The sequence below is a fragment of the Bactrocera latifrons genome, unplaced genomic scaffold (genome assembly GCF_001853355.1).
Source record: "Bactrocera latifrons isolate USDA-ARS-PBARC rearing strain unplaced genomic scaffold, ASM185335v1 scaffold_86, whole genome shotgun sequence".
Taxonomy (NCBI): Eukaryota; Metazoa; Arthropoda; class Insecta; order Diptera; family Tephritidae; genus Bactrocera; species Bactrocera latifrons.
This window is the reverse complement of record NW_017537556.1, coordinates 189,240-206,198: the sequence shown is the minus strand read 5'-3', so window position 1 is coordinate 206,198 and position 16,959 is coordinate 189,240. Positions and strand designations below refer to the sequence as shown.

General features: G+C 31.6%; 1 protein-coding gene and 1 long non-coding RNA gene across 2 annotated transcripts in view; one reads left to right on the top strand and one right to left on the bottom strand.

The window, feature by feature from the left end:
- LOC108977268 overlaps positions 1-16,955 on the bottom strand; it is a 21,563-nt gene extending 4,608 nt beyond the window's left edge. Inside the window, exons 1-2 of the mRNA XM_018946882.1 lie at positions 16,868-16,955; positions 13,445-13,882 (exon numbers count right to left, since the gene is read on the bottom strand). Of these exons, the coding sequence (XP_018802427.1) occupies positions 13,445-13,545 (101 nt within the window). The 5' untranslated portion in view covers positions 13,546-13,882; positions 16,868-16,955. The remainder of the gene's footprint in view (positions 1-13,444; positions 13,883-16,867) is intronic.
- On the top strand, positions 3,726-5,431 carry LOC108977270. The gene is made up of 2 exons (XR_001994021.1): positions 3,726-3,788; positions 5,401-5,431. It is a non-coding gene; the product is annotated as an uncharacterized LOC108977270 (long non-coding RNA).
- Positions 16,956-16,959: the final 4 nt, after the last annotated feature.

Sequence of the window (16,959 nt, the reverse complement as noted above, 5' to 3'; positions counted from 1 at the left end):
ATGCTTTTAAAAAAATTTATAATATTTTAAAATAATCTCAAAAATTAAAAAAAAATTGTTTTAAGCTTAATCTTTTTAACAGATTTTAACGCAGTTTTCAACAGTCCAGTTGACAGTACACATGTCAAGCCTGCTATGTATGTACATACGCATCAAATTTTGTTCATTTTGTTTTGAAGCAACCACGTGTGAACAGGTTGCAATACGCATTCGATAAAATCTCAATCTTGTTGCGGAGCAACTTCTTAAATTTATTCAATAATCATCACTATGACTCCAATGTTTTACGCATTTATTTAGAGACATTATAATTATAAATAACAAACAGCTGTTTTCCAAATGTTGAATGAACAGTTACTTTTATTCTAAACGCACTGTCATTGTTGCAAGTCAGCTGACCGCCCAGCTGTTGCAAATGCATTTTCGAATTTTAGATTCATTTGTATGATCTTAGCATTTTATTTACACGCTTGTAAGTCAATTACAATGCACATTCGAATCTCATTTACACGCTATAGTCACTCACTAGCTGGGATGACGGCACATGCGCATTTACAGTGGCCACCGGATGTGCACCCCGATAAAAAAGCGAAAGAAAACAACAATGAAACAAAAAGTGTTGTCGTAATTACGCTTATAGTAAAACGTATTACATACGAGTTATATCTATGTGTGTAGGTATATACTATATATTCACAAGTTGTATAGCTTTTTTTTACAAAAAATACGACGGCAGGTATTCTCGTTGAGCAAAAGAAGCAAAAATTACGACTGCCAGCGAACGACTGACTGACAAAAATCAAATAAAACTCAACTTAGGTCAATTTAAAACTGAATATAAACAAGTTATTCTTGTTTTTGTTTGAGCTTTTAATTTTGCTTAGGATAAAAATTGTAAAATCAAACCGTAGTTGAATATTTAGCAACTTACCATAATCTACATACATATATAGTACATATGTATTTAGAATATTTATACATACATATATTGCTAAGCATAGTTCTAATCTACATAAGTCGGGTTTGTATTTGTATAAGCAGGAAGCAGATGTACAGGTTATATTATTTGAAAACAAAACCAGCTGTTTGTAGCGTTACTCATCAGTGCTCAGAGCGAGCGAACAGTAGAAGAGGCGAAGATGATGTGTTGGTATGATTAGAATACTTTTCTAATATGCTTAATTACTAGTATTAGGTAATAAGTTATTTCTTCATTCCTTCAGGGTTTAATATTGTATATAAAGGTTCTTCAATGATAGTCACTTCAAAGCCCAGTTTTATAAAACACACAACCTTACGAGTGATATAAAGCCTCCAAAGACGACCGAGAGATCGTTGAAGGCATGTCTCATTCTGGATGCCCGTCGACTTTTTCAACTGATACTAATACCTAAAACGTGAAGGACGGGGTGCTTCAAAATCGTCAGGCAAGTATTAGAGAGAAGGCAAGAGAAATCGATATCTCTTGCTAGTCCGTTCGAATGATTGATGAAAAAACTAGCCGAAACCAAAAAAACCACGCCAAATCCGCTTAAAAATCCAGGTTTTTGCATCATGAATTTGTTTCGGAGGGGCAGACGGTCAATAAGGAGTTCTACTTAGCGTCGAATCGAATTTAAACCCAATGAATAACATCGATCAACCGTCATATTCACCAGATTTTGACTCTGTGTGTTTTTTCTTGTACCCCAAACCGAAATTACCGCTCCGTGGAACCCGTTATCAGTCATCAGTCAATCGAAGAGATGAAAGGCCATCCTAAAGAGTGCTTATGAAAAGTGTTTCAAGGACTGGAAAAATCGTATAAGTGTTCTACATCTCGCCATTGAAGACAAGAAAATAAATATTGATGAATAATTAAATAATTTGCGTTTTATTTACAATTTCCGAGTTCTTTTCCGTCACAATGTAAATAATCGCCAAAGCCAAAATTTCATTCAATTTTATTCAAAATAAAAGTTCTTTAGCTTTAGCACCCTATATGCATTGTAAATATAAATTATATTTGGAGTACTACGCACAAAAAAAAAAAAAATAAAAACAAATAACAAAATAAACTTATAAATGTTTACTATAATAGCAAAAACACCGTTAAAACAGAATTATGCTATGAACAAAGTCCAAATGGCGAGTTGAAGGTCGCTAAGAATGATGAACTCGAAATTTGTTACTATTAACACTGGCTAACTGGAATTTTAATGAAATTAGTAAAATAAAAACAAAATAATAGGCAAGCATTAGCAGTGCAAAAAGACAACATTTTAAAGCAAAAAAAAGAAATGAAAGATTTTTATTTGCGTACAAAGGCAGTACTTATGTATGTACATATATAGACTGTATGAAAAAAGTATAGTATTTTCCATATACTTACTTATAAATGAATTTAAAAAACAAATGACAAGAAGTTTGATGCCTACAGAAAAAAGACAAAATACTACGAGCTAACAAGTTGCTTTCAGAGGCGTCTTAGTAGTTTTAAAGGGGCGCACACACTAACACTGGTTGTTAACGTAATTTATGCGCTAATTAAGTAATTTAAAAAGGTAATTGATTAACTGGCATTTAATTTATGTCTGCAACACAAAGACAAAACAAATGCAAAGCGAAAACAGAGATAAATTTCATTAACTGTAATTTTATCTGAAATAAGCAACAAAACGTCACAAAAGATGGAGTCTTTTTAGGATTAAAATTCAAACAAAATTGTCAATCATATTTAAGTAAAAAAGTGACTATATAATATTAATGATGAAATTAATACAAACAAGGAAGGGGTGAGCCTGCTTTAGAGTCTTCAAAAAATCAATTTTTTTGAGAATTTTTTTGGGATGGAAAGAAATAAGTGATTAAAGCGAAATTTCTAGGGCTTATAATTATATATTTAAACATCATTTATAAATTTTTTGGTTACGAAATTTTTGATATTCTGCCTTTAGGAAGCAATTGCCCGCATGTGCATTTGTCGAACGGTGGGCAGGATGCAGGTCGCAATTTCTATCGAAAACAAAAAATTTAAAGAGATTCACATTTCTTAATAATTTATCATCTAGTTTAACTAAAAAAATTATAAAAAAAAGTGTAAAATTTTAGAAATTTTTTAAAAATTGAAAAAAAGTGGTTTTTGACCAAAAAAAATTTACTTTATGTTGTTTAAAAATATGTTCAAACTTGACTTTTATTAGTTTTTTAGTTTAAATAGAAGATAATTTAATGCCAAAGATGGTAAACTTTGCCCCAATTCCATACGACATTTAGTTTTTTTTTATCCTGCCCGCCAATTAAGCAAAATCGTAAAAATGAACAACCGAGAATCGCGCGTCAAAGTCTTCACTTTCTGCCCAATCGCTCATACATATGTACATATATCCGCTAGACGCTCGGTCACTATTTCCCTTCTAGCTTCGAAAATATTTCGCATTCCCATCTAAAACTTTGGGGACATATTCTTAGATTATTTGTAAAGAGATTTAAGCAAAACAAAAAAAAAATCGATTTTTTGAAGCTTCTAAAGCAGGCTCCCTCTTTAATTCAAAAGCAAAAACCCCTAAGAGCATTATTTCAGTACTTTAGAACTCTGGAAACCACAATTATCTCAGCTTCACGTTCGTTAGTGTGTGCAGTTTCGACGCCTACTGTGTACACATGCTCACCTTTGACAAGATAAAATGCATGCGGAATGGGAAAAGAACATTTATTTACTCTTCTTCGTGTTTCATCAATGTGGAATTGAATAGAGTCACGTTTTTTTAATTGTGAAGAATGTGTGCTTTGCTCAGTAAGCCTCACAGGTTAGCGATTAATTTGCAAGTGTTTATAGTAATTAATATAAGTGATAAGTATATAGATACCTATTATTATATGTCAATGTATGTATGTACAAAAACACCATATATATTGTACAATAAATGGACTATTGTAAGAACCCCCTAACTTTACATGGGAACACACGCAAATGTTCATTTGTATGGAAAATAGAAAAAGGAAACGTTTTTGACGCTATTGGTAAATAATTAGTAGTGAAACCAAAAAAACAATAAAATAAAATTCGCCAAAGGCACTAAAAGCCATCACAGTCGATGCTTATACCAAGTTAAGGCGACAATAAAGTTTTGTATTCAAATACGTGAAAATGTATTTTGCTGTCAGTCCGAGTCAATTTTGATCGAATGTTATGTCAGTTTCAACACATAAAATAGACCTTTACCTTCTTATTATAATTATTATTTCTTAAAATATGTCATTGTAAGTTGTAAATAACGGAATGAGATTGTATTAAACACCTAAATTTATTATGTAGGCTTAGTCTCTTCGTATTTGTATGGCAACAATCCGTCACTTCCACCACTACCATTATCGTACAAACATGGTTATATTTTATTAAGTTATTTGCATTTAATAAAAAACATTCATAAACTATTATTATTATTAATATTATTTTCTTGTTTACTCTTTATAGAAAGGTGTCTATATTTGTACATATATACATATGTGTTCAATGATATTGATAACAAAGTCAAGAGTTTATAGTAAGTGAAAGCACTTATGTACCTAAGTGCAGAATTTTTATTATTAACGTCTAAATAAAATATTTCGATTAAGTGCCCTCCCAAAAGTGAGGGAGCTCCTAAAATCACCTAAATACTTTCGAACTTTATATCTATGAATCTGACCCACATAATTTATATTAAAAACTACTGACTTAAGTTCTTTTATTTTCGCTTTTTTTTTTTTTGTTTTTTGCTCATAAAAATAAGAGGTCTACGCAATTCGCAATAAGAGGCACGTTTCCGTTGTTATCAGCAATAAGTATCTAAAAGTAACTACATACATAGTTGCAGTAGTAGCATAAGTATGTTTTGTCATTATTAAGGTATGTATGTGCATATGTGTAGGCAAATGCAAATACGCATGAGGTGTTCAGCTTCAATTTCAATGTGCGATAAGAGCAAGAAGTGCTTATCAAGCATATTTGTATTTGAATAAAAATTACAGTACTGCGCAGCGAATTGGAAATGTAAACAAACTTGCTGAAAGAATATTTGCGTTTAGTGAAGATATATTTTATGTAATAAAAAAGTTCTAGCCAGATCATGAGATAATTGCAGGTACTATAAGCCCTAATTCCACATGCTTCATTAGTCAGTTAGAAAAAAGAGATGCTAAAAATTTTAGAATATTTTTATTATATATTTGAACGCATTAGATCACAAATTCGATTAACCAAAAACTTGAAAAGTGCCTAAACGAAAAAGCAATTCGTATAAAAGCAATAAATTGCCATACTCCAAGCTACAAAAATCTGAATAACTTATAATTATTTATTACGATTTATAACAAATTCAACATGAAAACTTATGAAATTTGTGATATACTTATACATATTTACATATTTTATAATAGAAAGAAAGAGAGAGCGAAAGAGTAACTCATAGAAAAATGCGTATGTCACGCCACTTGTATTTACCGCAACGCTGTACTTTACATCACTGTAAGTGGCTGAGTCAAAATGTGATATAATATGTATGTATGCTAATTATGTTKTTATATTCATTTGACAGAAATGTTTATTTTCTTTTCTAGCAGCGAATGTAAATAGAGTGATAAGAAAATTAAAAATATATAAAATTTCAACATATATACATAGTACATTTGTTGAGCTTTCTTTACAGCAATTCAGTTGCGAAGGAATAAAAAATATATGTATATGAATGTTTATAGGTGTGCAAGCTGACTGTATTACATAGCTTTTTAAATCCTTGAGGAAAATTTAAAAATTATGTAAATAAATTAGTGCTTAAACTTGTATTTACTCGGGTAAAAAACAGCTTTTATTCAAAATTTTTACATGTAAAAAAATTAATATTTTATTAAGTAGAATTTTTTAATTGTTACAAACATACACTATTAACAAGTATATTCTGAAATTTTTGGAAAAAAAAAAATATTTTAAACTCGGCCGTTGGGATGCCATTTCCGGTGACACCATGGAAAAAAGATGCACCCAATTTGGTAGGATAACTCCTTACATTGTAATCGAAAAAAAATTCTTCGTCCAAGTCTTTAGGAATTTTATCTCAATGAATTTCATGAAGATCGGTTGAGTAGTTCTTGAGAAATCTTGCCAACCGATTTCAAAAGCGCAGTTTCGAGAAAAATGCTTTTATAGACGGAGCACTTAGCCTAGCTAGCCTCAAGCGCACAAGTTCTCAAGACTGTATCTCGGAAACTATGAATCGGATCAACTTCAAAATTTAGAACAATATTCGAGAGGTGTCTTTGAAACTTAAGGAAACCCCTTAAGGAAACTCGGTTAATTTTTGTGACTTTGGAAAATCAAAAGGAGTTTTATAAAAAAAATATTTCAAAACACCAGCGAAAGAACCGAATGATATACAAATCAGATTGGAGATACATATAATGAGATAGAAAGCGACATTAAAAAGTAAAGATGAAGCCTCGGAGAAATAAAATAAAAGAAGCCTGTGTTCCACAACCTCCTTATTAGAAATTCTTCAAATCCGATAAGAGACAAAACAAGTTTATTATATCTTTACCCTGAACAGGGTACCATTAGGTTATATTAAGTTTGTTACGAAGTTTGTAGTAACCAGAAGGAAAATTCGAACGTATATTGACTTGACATTTTGCACACATCCTTTTCTTTAATTCTATCAAACGCTATAATCTCTGAAGAAATTGTTCAGATCGGATCACAATAGCACATAGTGGCCATACAACCCAAACGATCAAAATCGATAAAAATATCTCTTTATACCTTTTTAAGCTATAAAATTCAACTGTGAAGATTATATAGCTTTGTTGTAACCGAAATTACCGAGTTTTCTTGTTTTCATTACAGGTTGTAAAATAGAAAAGCTGCCATTGTTTACCGTTTGTTTATCATTGAACGATACGTCATGGCAAAAACAAAGTTGACAGCGCATTATCGAATATTTTCTTGGTATTTTTTATTTTACAACTAAAGTAAATAGTTTTTATACAATGCTTATACCATGTACAATATAATATATACTATGTATAAAACATAGCTATGTATCTGTGTATTTGGAATTTTCATTGAAGACAGTGGCGGATAAACGAACTCAAATTGGCGAGCAGACAAATTCGTTAGGAATTTTTTAAAAATATCCAAATGACGTGTGCTCGCTCTGTTTACGTAATATTTAGGTAAATACAATTCTGCTATGTTACATACATATGTAACTTACCTAACTAAATATACTTTATATATGGGAAGGGTATATACATATGTAAATGCAATCGTTTATGTAATTCTAACCTCAAGAAAAATTTACTTTAGTAGCTGATTTTCTTGGCACCGTGTGAAATCATCACAATTGAGCAGGAGCCAATAACATCTGTTGTGCTGCTAGTAATTAGGTGAATCGTCGCGCTACACCTCATTGCATCTTAGAAAGGTGATGAGCATGTACTTAGTCGTATACACATCCACACATGCATGTATGCATGTAGTCATAGACAAGTCAAGTGATAAATATGTTTGTTGTGTGAGGATGAACGATAAAACACTACGCTTGCATAATTAACTGCAAATTGACTGTTTGCGGCAATTAAATTTCGGTGCCAAACAACTACACATACTTGCATATAAATATGTAGTATGTATATACGGGAAATACAAATTTATACAGCGCATGTGTTAGGCTAAATATAAGGCATATCTCCATATTTTCCTGATTAGTTGTGTAATAAGTAGCAACGGTAAACTATTTCTAGAGGTGTGAGAATTATATTAAATATGTGAGAGTGCACACACATTTTACAAGTAATCTGTGACTTTCATTACAATGCCCTTGTCAGTATATATAGAATGTGGAGTATATAAAAAAAAATACATAAATACATATTTTCGAACACATAACATAAGCTGGTGGGTGGTTCGTAAAAATATTGAATTGTCGATTTTTCCGAAGGTATATGAAAAAAGTCTATGTATGTATATACTTCACAGCAGCTGTGCCTAATATATACATATGTATGTAACTATATCCACCCCTCCTCACCCAACATACACCACCCTTATTCTTAATCCCTACAATATTTAGTCATGTTTCCAGTAAGCTGCCTAAAACTGTATGTACGCAATTGAATAAAGTTTTATATCGTCAATTCAATAAATACTTAATTCATTGCGTATAAATTAAAATCTATTTTGACGAACACTGACTAGTTGTTAGCGGCAAAAGTCGATTAAAAATAGTATATACCATATGTACATACTATATACCAATATATGTACATATAATATAATTCTATAGAGTGTGTAGTTAGCATTTGATGACTTGAATTTTATGAATATTATAATAAAAGGAAGAACCTTATGCACACGTAATTTTTTCTCCAAGAAAATATTTTTTGTCGGAATAGGAATATGGCACTACCACATATTAGCTACCATACAAACTGAACGATGCAATTTGGTATGCGTTAGTGTCTAAAGCAACGGTATAATCTGTGAACAAATTATTCAGATCGGATCAAATAACAATACTGCCCGATCAAAATACAATTTTTGTATGGAAAAATTTTGTATTTGACAAGGTGTCTTTACGAAATTTGGCATGGATTATTGATCAAGGCAACGTTACCATCTTCGAAGATATTGTTTTAAATCTATGGATTATACCAAACAGCTGCCATAGAAACTGACAGATCCAAGGCAACATAAAGATCCATTTATACTCTTTTCGGCTATAAGAAATGCATAAGTGAAGAGTATTATAGCTTCGATCAGCTGAAGTTAATATTTTCTTTTTAATTTTATAATAATTCACAGGTACATATTTGTATTATAAATATGGACATTGTATAAATCCGTGCTCTTTTATTTAATATATCGCAACTCTGATGTATTTTACGAGCTTACGATATTTAAGAGAGAAAAAATTCCAAACATTTAACCCATTTAAACAAAGTCGTTGTTTCTTTTGGCTGGAAATTTTAACTATAGCCACATTAAATACTTATATGATACACATACATACGTATACATGCATGTACGACTATATATAAATTAATGTAAGTAATCGCGCTGTCGGCATCGAAATGTGTCAGACGACAGTAAATTGATATAAATATGCGAAACGTGCATATGCATACATATGTACATATATTTCTTTTCAAGAGGCACGGCGCAAAGGAAAAGTACATACATACATACATAGCGTATACATTTGTACATAGTATATTCGCCATATGGGTATGATAATATTTTGAAAAGAAGGCAAAAGAAGGCGACAGTGTACATTTTAGAAACGCATCAGCCGATTTTGTTATTAAAATGCATTACGAAAGAATATATACATATATGTATATACTGTACATATACAGTTGCTGCTGATTTCCGGTTTTGGAGATATTTGTATTTAATGTTTAAAATTGGTATATTTAAAGTGATTTATAACGAAGTTTGCATTTACATTTTCAGCTTTCATATCCCCTAACACTTGCGTTGGCCGCCGCATTTCAAAAAAAATAACCCTGGGGACCAAAACCGAGATATTAAAATGCCCTTAACAGTCCAACACCGGGAGGTATTCAGTTCTTTTGCATAGAACTTCTTTACAAAAAATTACCTTCATCGGTCTAACACCTATATTCGGATCTTTCGCGTAGAACTTCTTTTTGCGTTGGCAGCCTCCGACCACCTTTCACAAAAATAACACTGCCCGGCCCAAACCGGTGTGTATTCGGTTCTTTCGCGTAGAGCCTCAAAAAAATAACTCTAGTCGGACCAACACCGGGTGTATTCAGTTTTTTCGTAGAACTTCTTTTCAAAAATTAAAAATGACACTTGCCAGACCAAAACCGGGGGGTTCTTTTCAAAAAATAACCATGGTTTCAGTTTTTTCGCGTACGACGGCTTGCTTTAAATACAAATATCACCAAAATCGTAAGTCAGCGGGAACATATGTACATATGTACATATACATAATAAGTATATTCTCTTAATCTGGAGGATCTCCTCTATCCGTACATACCCATGTTAAATCCGAAATCGGGAGATGCTATGCTAAAATCCAGCCAAAAAACGTTCTACAATTATACATACATACATTTATATAAACTTTTTTGAAAGCAGTCTATCTAAATATATATGAAAATATAGATATACATGTGTGTGAAATATATCCAATAGATGTGAATAACTCATTTGAGATACATTTTGTTTATTATACATATTATTTACTGAAAATGCCGGTGTAAATAATTACAACCAAGTATCTAACGGTAGCTACATACATACATTAACATAAGTATATGAACGCACAAAATTCTAGCCAACAGCCAACAAGGCACATGCAAGTACACTGGGCAGACGGACAGCTTTCAAATCTAGATAGACACACATTCATCTGCAACTAAATGTGCACATTCGATAGTGTATGAATATGACATAGCATATACTGTATATGCTACATATTTATATACATTTTAATTTGTATGGCCAGCTTCTCCGCAGTGTCATTGCAAACACACCCACTCGCACTAACATACAAGCACTTCACTTTGTATGTACATATATAGACATACATATGTATGTATACACATGTGCAATACCAGTATTTTCGTATTCAGATTGTAAAACAATTATTGGCCCCCACTTGAGTCCGTCGCAACCAAGCGGTGGAGTCACATGTTGCATGTCATCACACCAGCACGTCGCTGTCGCATTTTGCCTTTGCCTCTGCCTTTATTTTTGTTTTTGCCTTTATTATTATTTTTGTTTTGGTTTTTATTTATATTTTATTTGTTGTTCGTTTTATTCACTTTTTGCGGTAGCAATTTTGTTAACGATAGAACAATTTGGGCACAACTCGTATGGGTACGGTGCATACGACGGCTTGCGCCGAATTTCAGTTCTTTGACCCAAATTACGCGTTAAAATAAGATAAACCGAAAATAAAACGCACTCTTTGTCAATATCGTACGCTGCCAACCGATCTTTAGTCGACAGACATCAACAAGCACCTCCACACCCCCACTTGGCAGCCGAAATTTTAAAATTTTTATTGGGTGCGCGGCTACCTCCTGTCGTAGCTGCGACATGCCGACCGACTTCTTTCGACTTTGCTGTGTTTCAAATATTCGTGTCACATATTATTTTTAAATGAACGACTTTTCCGTTGTTATTTATGTATGTTGAGGAGCCATATTTGTTATAATTTCTGTGTATTAATTTTCACTTTGTTGGTCAACAGCGAATGGTCAGTGCGTCAACGTATCGCCTGCTTTTTGAACATATTAGACAGCAAATATCGCTAGCAGACAATTTCCCCCAATTATAGATTTGTTATTATCTCGCATAAAATATACATACATATGTATGAAACATAAATACGTATCTGTTTTGAGTATTAGGTTGTAACTATTTTATGAAAATTTTTGAATGACAATGAAATACATTTCTGTCAATAAAARACGAAAAAACGTTAACTTCACCTCAACCTAAGAAATAATACCCTTCACACGTGCTATTTTTATAGCATAAAAGAGTATAAAAAGATCTACATTTTAATTTTGAGCGTTTAGTTTGTATGATAACTATATACTATAGCGAACCGATCTGAAGAATTTGTTTTAGCGTTGACTTATTAAAGACTTGTATAAAATTTTTGTACATAAATGTAAGGTTAGGTCAGGAATTGAGTTATACCCATACATATTATATACTCATACTATTGATATTTTGTAATGTGATAATATAATCGATATAAATGATGTGATGTGTTTTAGATTTTTTTGGAAGAATCACAATGTGTCCTTTGAAACTAATGAAGAAAATTGCTGTGGCTTTAGTTTATTTATAAATGGGAATTTTAGCTTTCGTCTCCATATGGTAAAACTTTATTTACTTTAACGTTAATTCATGTTCATTGCATAAGTCGAATGTATAAAGCATTATAATTAGTATGACACCGATAATAATATCGTTAGTATTAGACTTAAAAAATTTCGGAGTTTTTCCAAATAATATTATAAGTTCCACTAAGGAATTATTGAATGTAGAATCCTTCAACAACTGACCTACTCAATTACCACGAGTGCACCACAATCGTAACAAGACTAGTCGTGTGAACGAAGCCCATCATCTTAAACTTGAATCATGCTGTTAATTATTTTATGTTAAAATCGGAAAAATTAAAGATAAAGTTTAAACGAGTGAGGATTTTGGTTAATGTTTCGGATATGAAGTACTTGGCTCGTTCCAAAAGACCAGAATCTTGAAACTTTTATAAAAAAAACGTCAAGTAGAGGTTGCAAAAGAGATGCTTGATTTGGATTTATCAAACGAAACATTACTGGTCATGAGACTTGGTTTTAGGAATATTACGTCAAAACTAGGCAACAATGGTGCTCCTAAAAGTGGCCGAAACGCCAAAAAAATGAAGGCCACCCGGAAATTACAAATATTTGTCTTGATTAAAAAAGAGCCTCGTTGAAAGCCATAACAAAGATTTGTAATAAAATATGTGAAAATGTTGCTTTCTTCTTGTTAGTCCAGGTCATATAGTCCCTGATCAGATAGTACATATGAATGTACGATGTTCATGTTTACACCCAAATAAATTATCACTGACAAACGTGCGACTCCTTACATACAGATGAGTGTATATATTTTTATTACAAATAAGTCACAAGTTTGATTTCGAATCACTATTTTGCTATGACCATGAATGTACCAAAAAAGTAATGAAGTAATCGCAAAAAATGTAAACGGCTATATACAATATGTATGTATGTATTAGATGTGTGTAGAGACTACTGTATGTATGAACATTTCTTACAAGTCGCACACTGGTTTCAAGGTAATTAACTCGGGTTATTACTCCGTAAAGCGATGGTTGATTTGCCACACACCAAAGTACACATACATATACACATGTGTATTAAATTATTTATTATAGAATTAAAAATGTGTTCTACAAAAAGCGCTTAGAAATTTCACAATATCACGTTAGATCGGCGGACAAGAAAATTTGAACATATTTGTGGGGAAAACGGCAACAAATTCAGCACTAAATGTTGTAAATAAGACTAGAGAATCAGTATAAATGTACACACCAACAAGAATAATTCGTTGGAATACAAAATTAAATTTATATTTCATAGCAGAATATTCTAATGTGCCACTAATTCTTCATTTCGCAATTAATAATACAATGTACGCTTTAATATTTTGTTCAAAACATTAATATACTGCAAATAAAATATTTAAAAACAAAGCAATAATATGTTTATGTATATATGTATGTATGCATGTGTAGGTGTACTTATGTGTGGATAGCCAAAAATTTTATGAATATTACTATTTTTATGAAATTTGGATGAATGAATGCGTGTAGTGTGGTACTTTTGTGTAATTGTAGTTGTCATAGAAATTTTTGGTAGGAATACTCACCATGACAATGCTACCAAAGATATCACAATCGCTGCGACATTCTTCAATACTAGCCTCCATGGTATGGAAATATTTGACAATTTCGCCTTTACCGCTTGCATTGTGTTTTGTATTTAGTTATTTGTTGTTTTTATATGAATTGACTTGTATACAAAAACAAAAATATGCTATTTTTGTTAGACACCACACTTTACTCAAGCACAATTTGAGTATTTAACGTATTAAAAAATGCACAACATAATTGCAATTCTTGCCCAACACACTGTGTAGTATTTGAACTTTAATGTAATATTTTTTATTTTTTATTTTTATTTTTTGGTTTTTGCAATTGGTATTTATGAAGTATTGCTGCACCAAATTCGTAGCACTTCGTCGATCAGCGTGTTCTCATACAAAAATTGCTGGCCGCTGACCAAACTTGCGTTGTCACTTTCGTTTCTAGAGAGAAATTGAAAATTGTGAATGAAGCAAACTATTTGAAATAGACCGCAATATATATATATGTATGTATATATGTATGTGCAATATATAAAAGGCTGCAAATGCAAAGCATGTATATAAATACTTAAAGTGAAAAGCGTGAGAATGAATGATGAAAACTCGAACCTTCCTTGGACCAAATTTTTGCGCAAAATTTTAACGCCAGCACAGCGCAAAGAAAGAATTGAAACAACAACTTTTTGGCAAAATGACGTACATACATATGTATGAACTGCAATGCACAGCACTACAAAGAGTAAACTGACGCGCGCCATATTTCAACAAAACAAGAAACCATATTTTATTCTATTTATTTTTTTTTTTTTGAATCACATTTGCGGCTAAATCTCGTGTTTTCTTTCATGTGTGTACATATTTACAAAAATGGATTTATGTGTACTATTTCGAAAACAAGGAGAATAATAATGCTGGCATTTTACCAAAAACGCAAATATTTAGCATATCGTACCTATTTTGTTTTGGTAAAAATTGTTTTCCATTTTTAAATACTAAGAAAAAAGGAGAAATAACAAAATAGAACTGCAGCCAAAGTATAGGAAGAAAGAAAGTTATGTATAAAAATGGAGTAATAATATGAAATGGTGGTTATTAATTCAAAATATTTATTAAAAATTAATAATAATATTAGATAATTCACTGTATTGATAGTCAAACCCGGAAATTGCGCATGTATAAAAATGTATTGACATAAAACTGTACATCAAAACTTCAATTATCGAGAGGGTTTGAAAAGGACCTTATGTATTTACAAAGTAAATATATTTAGCCTGCCATTTTCGTACTTTATTAACAGAGGTATTCGAAAAGGACCTTATGTATTTGCAAAATAAATAAAAAGTCGACCATTTTGATAAACGATTGACATACAGGTATAATGTAAGTCACAAAATGCCTGAGTGTTTTGACGGTAGATCCATCAATGAGTTACCCACACATATATAATTTTAGAAAGCACTGTGTTTTCACAAGTAGATAAGGTAGAAGGTAGGTATATGACATTGTGTTGATCATAAATAGATACATACAAATGCAAAACAGCATGGACAATATCCTAATCCAACAAAATTTTTAACATATGCATAGCATACACTTACATTTGATGGATTTATCTGTAGAGATGTGCAGACTACACTGCAAACAGATGTTTCTTTTTTTTTAAATGTTTTATTTTAAATAACATTGCTATTTTCAAACAAATTTATGTATGAATATTCACAATCTGCCTACCTTCTTAAGGGCATACCTAACTTTTGTGTTGGAAAATGGGAATAATTGTGAAACAACGAAACCATGCCTTTGGCTGTAACAATATCTAGTCAGATAAGGTTTCCAAATAAGCTAGGTAGCCGTTTTTGCCTAACTGATATATTGCAATTTATGTATCTACACATAGAAAGCTGATAAAATAGTTAAATTTGGAATCGAAATAAGCAAATTTTATGTATATATCTTATATTTAATATACGATAAGTTATACGAAATGTATTTGTACGAAAAATAGCATCTGTCAAATAAATATGAGTATTCGTTTTGTTGTTTTACCGCTCTACCCTCGCTATAACATTATAAATATAATACAGGTATCGATACAGGGAACAAAACTGCAATAATCCAACAACTTGTAAATAGTTTACACTGAATTCGTGAATTTTGAACGAAAATTCCTCTTTGAGAACTCATCAAGGATTACTACCATAACTGACAGTAGCTACAACTTTTTGGAGTCATTCAGCTATGTCGAATTCAAAGTAATGGAGTAACATTTACAGCAATGTTTATGGTATGGCAACTTCTATTACCTCCCGCTGTACTGGACACACATGGGGTACGGTATAAGTAGGTGCAAGACGACGAAATGGCTGATTTTTATATTCACGAAAATATGTATGTATGTAAACCTATATRTATGTATATAAATGTATTTAGAAAAGCTGTTTGGCCTTCGTTGTTGTCTGTGGTTATTGCGTCGCAGGGCCGCAAATGAAAATGTTTTCAATGTTTGATATTTATTTCTTTTTAACAATGTACATATACATATAAGACGTATACAAATGAATATTGATATATTATGTATGGAAGTTGCGGCTATAGATTTAGCATATTTTATATTATACTGAAAATAATATAATATAAAATATTATATACATATATTTATATAACACTGCATATCATGTTGTCGAAAAGAACTAACTGCAATATTGAATTAATAGCGGTTTGTATGGAAACTCCATAAAATGTCACGCACCGGTATAGACATACAGATGTACTTACATACATACATTTGTACATACGCGAAACGAGGCATAAATTAAATAAAAGTTACGTACTAGCATACATTTTACTTTTAGAAAGTATTCATTCTTAACGACATTATTGAAGTCGAAATTCAAACGCAAGTCAGTTCGCAACAAACATACACGTACATAAAATATATAAAGAACAGACGCGTTTGTTCCAAACAGATGATTTGAATGCATGAGCAAGTTACATATATGTATATACGAGTTTGTACATATCTATGTATGTATATACTTTCTTTGTTCTTAATATACATATGTACGTAATTATTGCACAGCTTAAAAGTTGTCGTAAATTTTTCATTATAACAAATTAATATGGAAATGGAATCCATTCAATTTGCGGCACACATTTATTTATGTTCCTTATTTGCGCATTTAGCACAGGAAAAGAAACTCAATTGCGTCAAAACACAATAAATAAAAGATGAAATTGCCAGAGGGCGGAGGCACGAACGCGCTGCAGCCCGGGACGCGTACCGCATGATATCAGCGGCCTTCAAAGCATATTATGCGACCTTAACAATATGAAAAGCCCTATCTAGGATGTAGTAACAATTTTGCAAATGGATGTGCTATTCCTAAACTATGAATTTAAGTCTTTAAAAAAATAAATTTCACTCACCGTTGAATTTTCACACAAACAAACGCACGAATCGAAATTCTAAAAGAAATTAAATTTTTACCGCACTGTTCGAAAATCGAAGAGTAACTAAA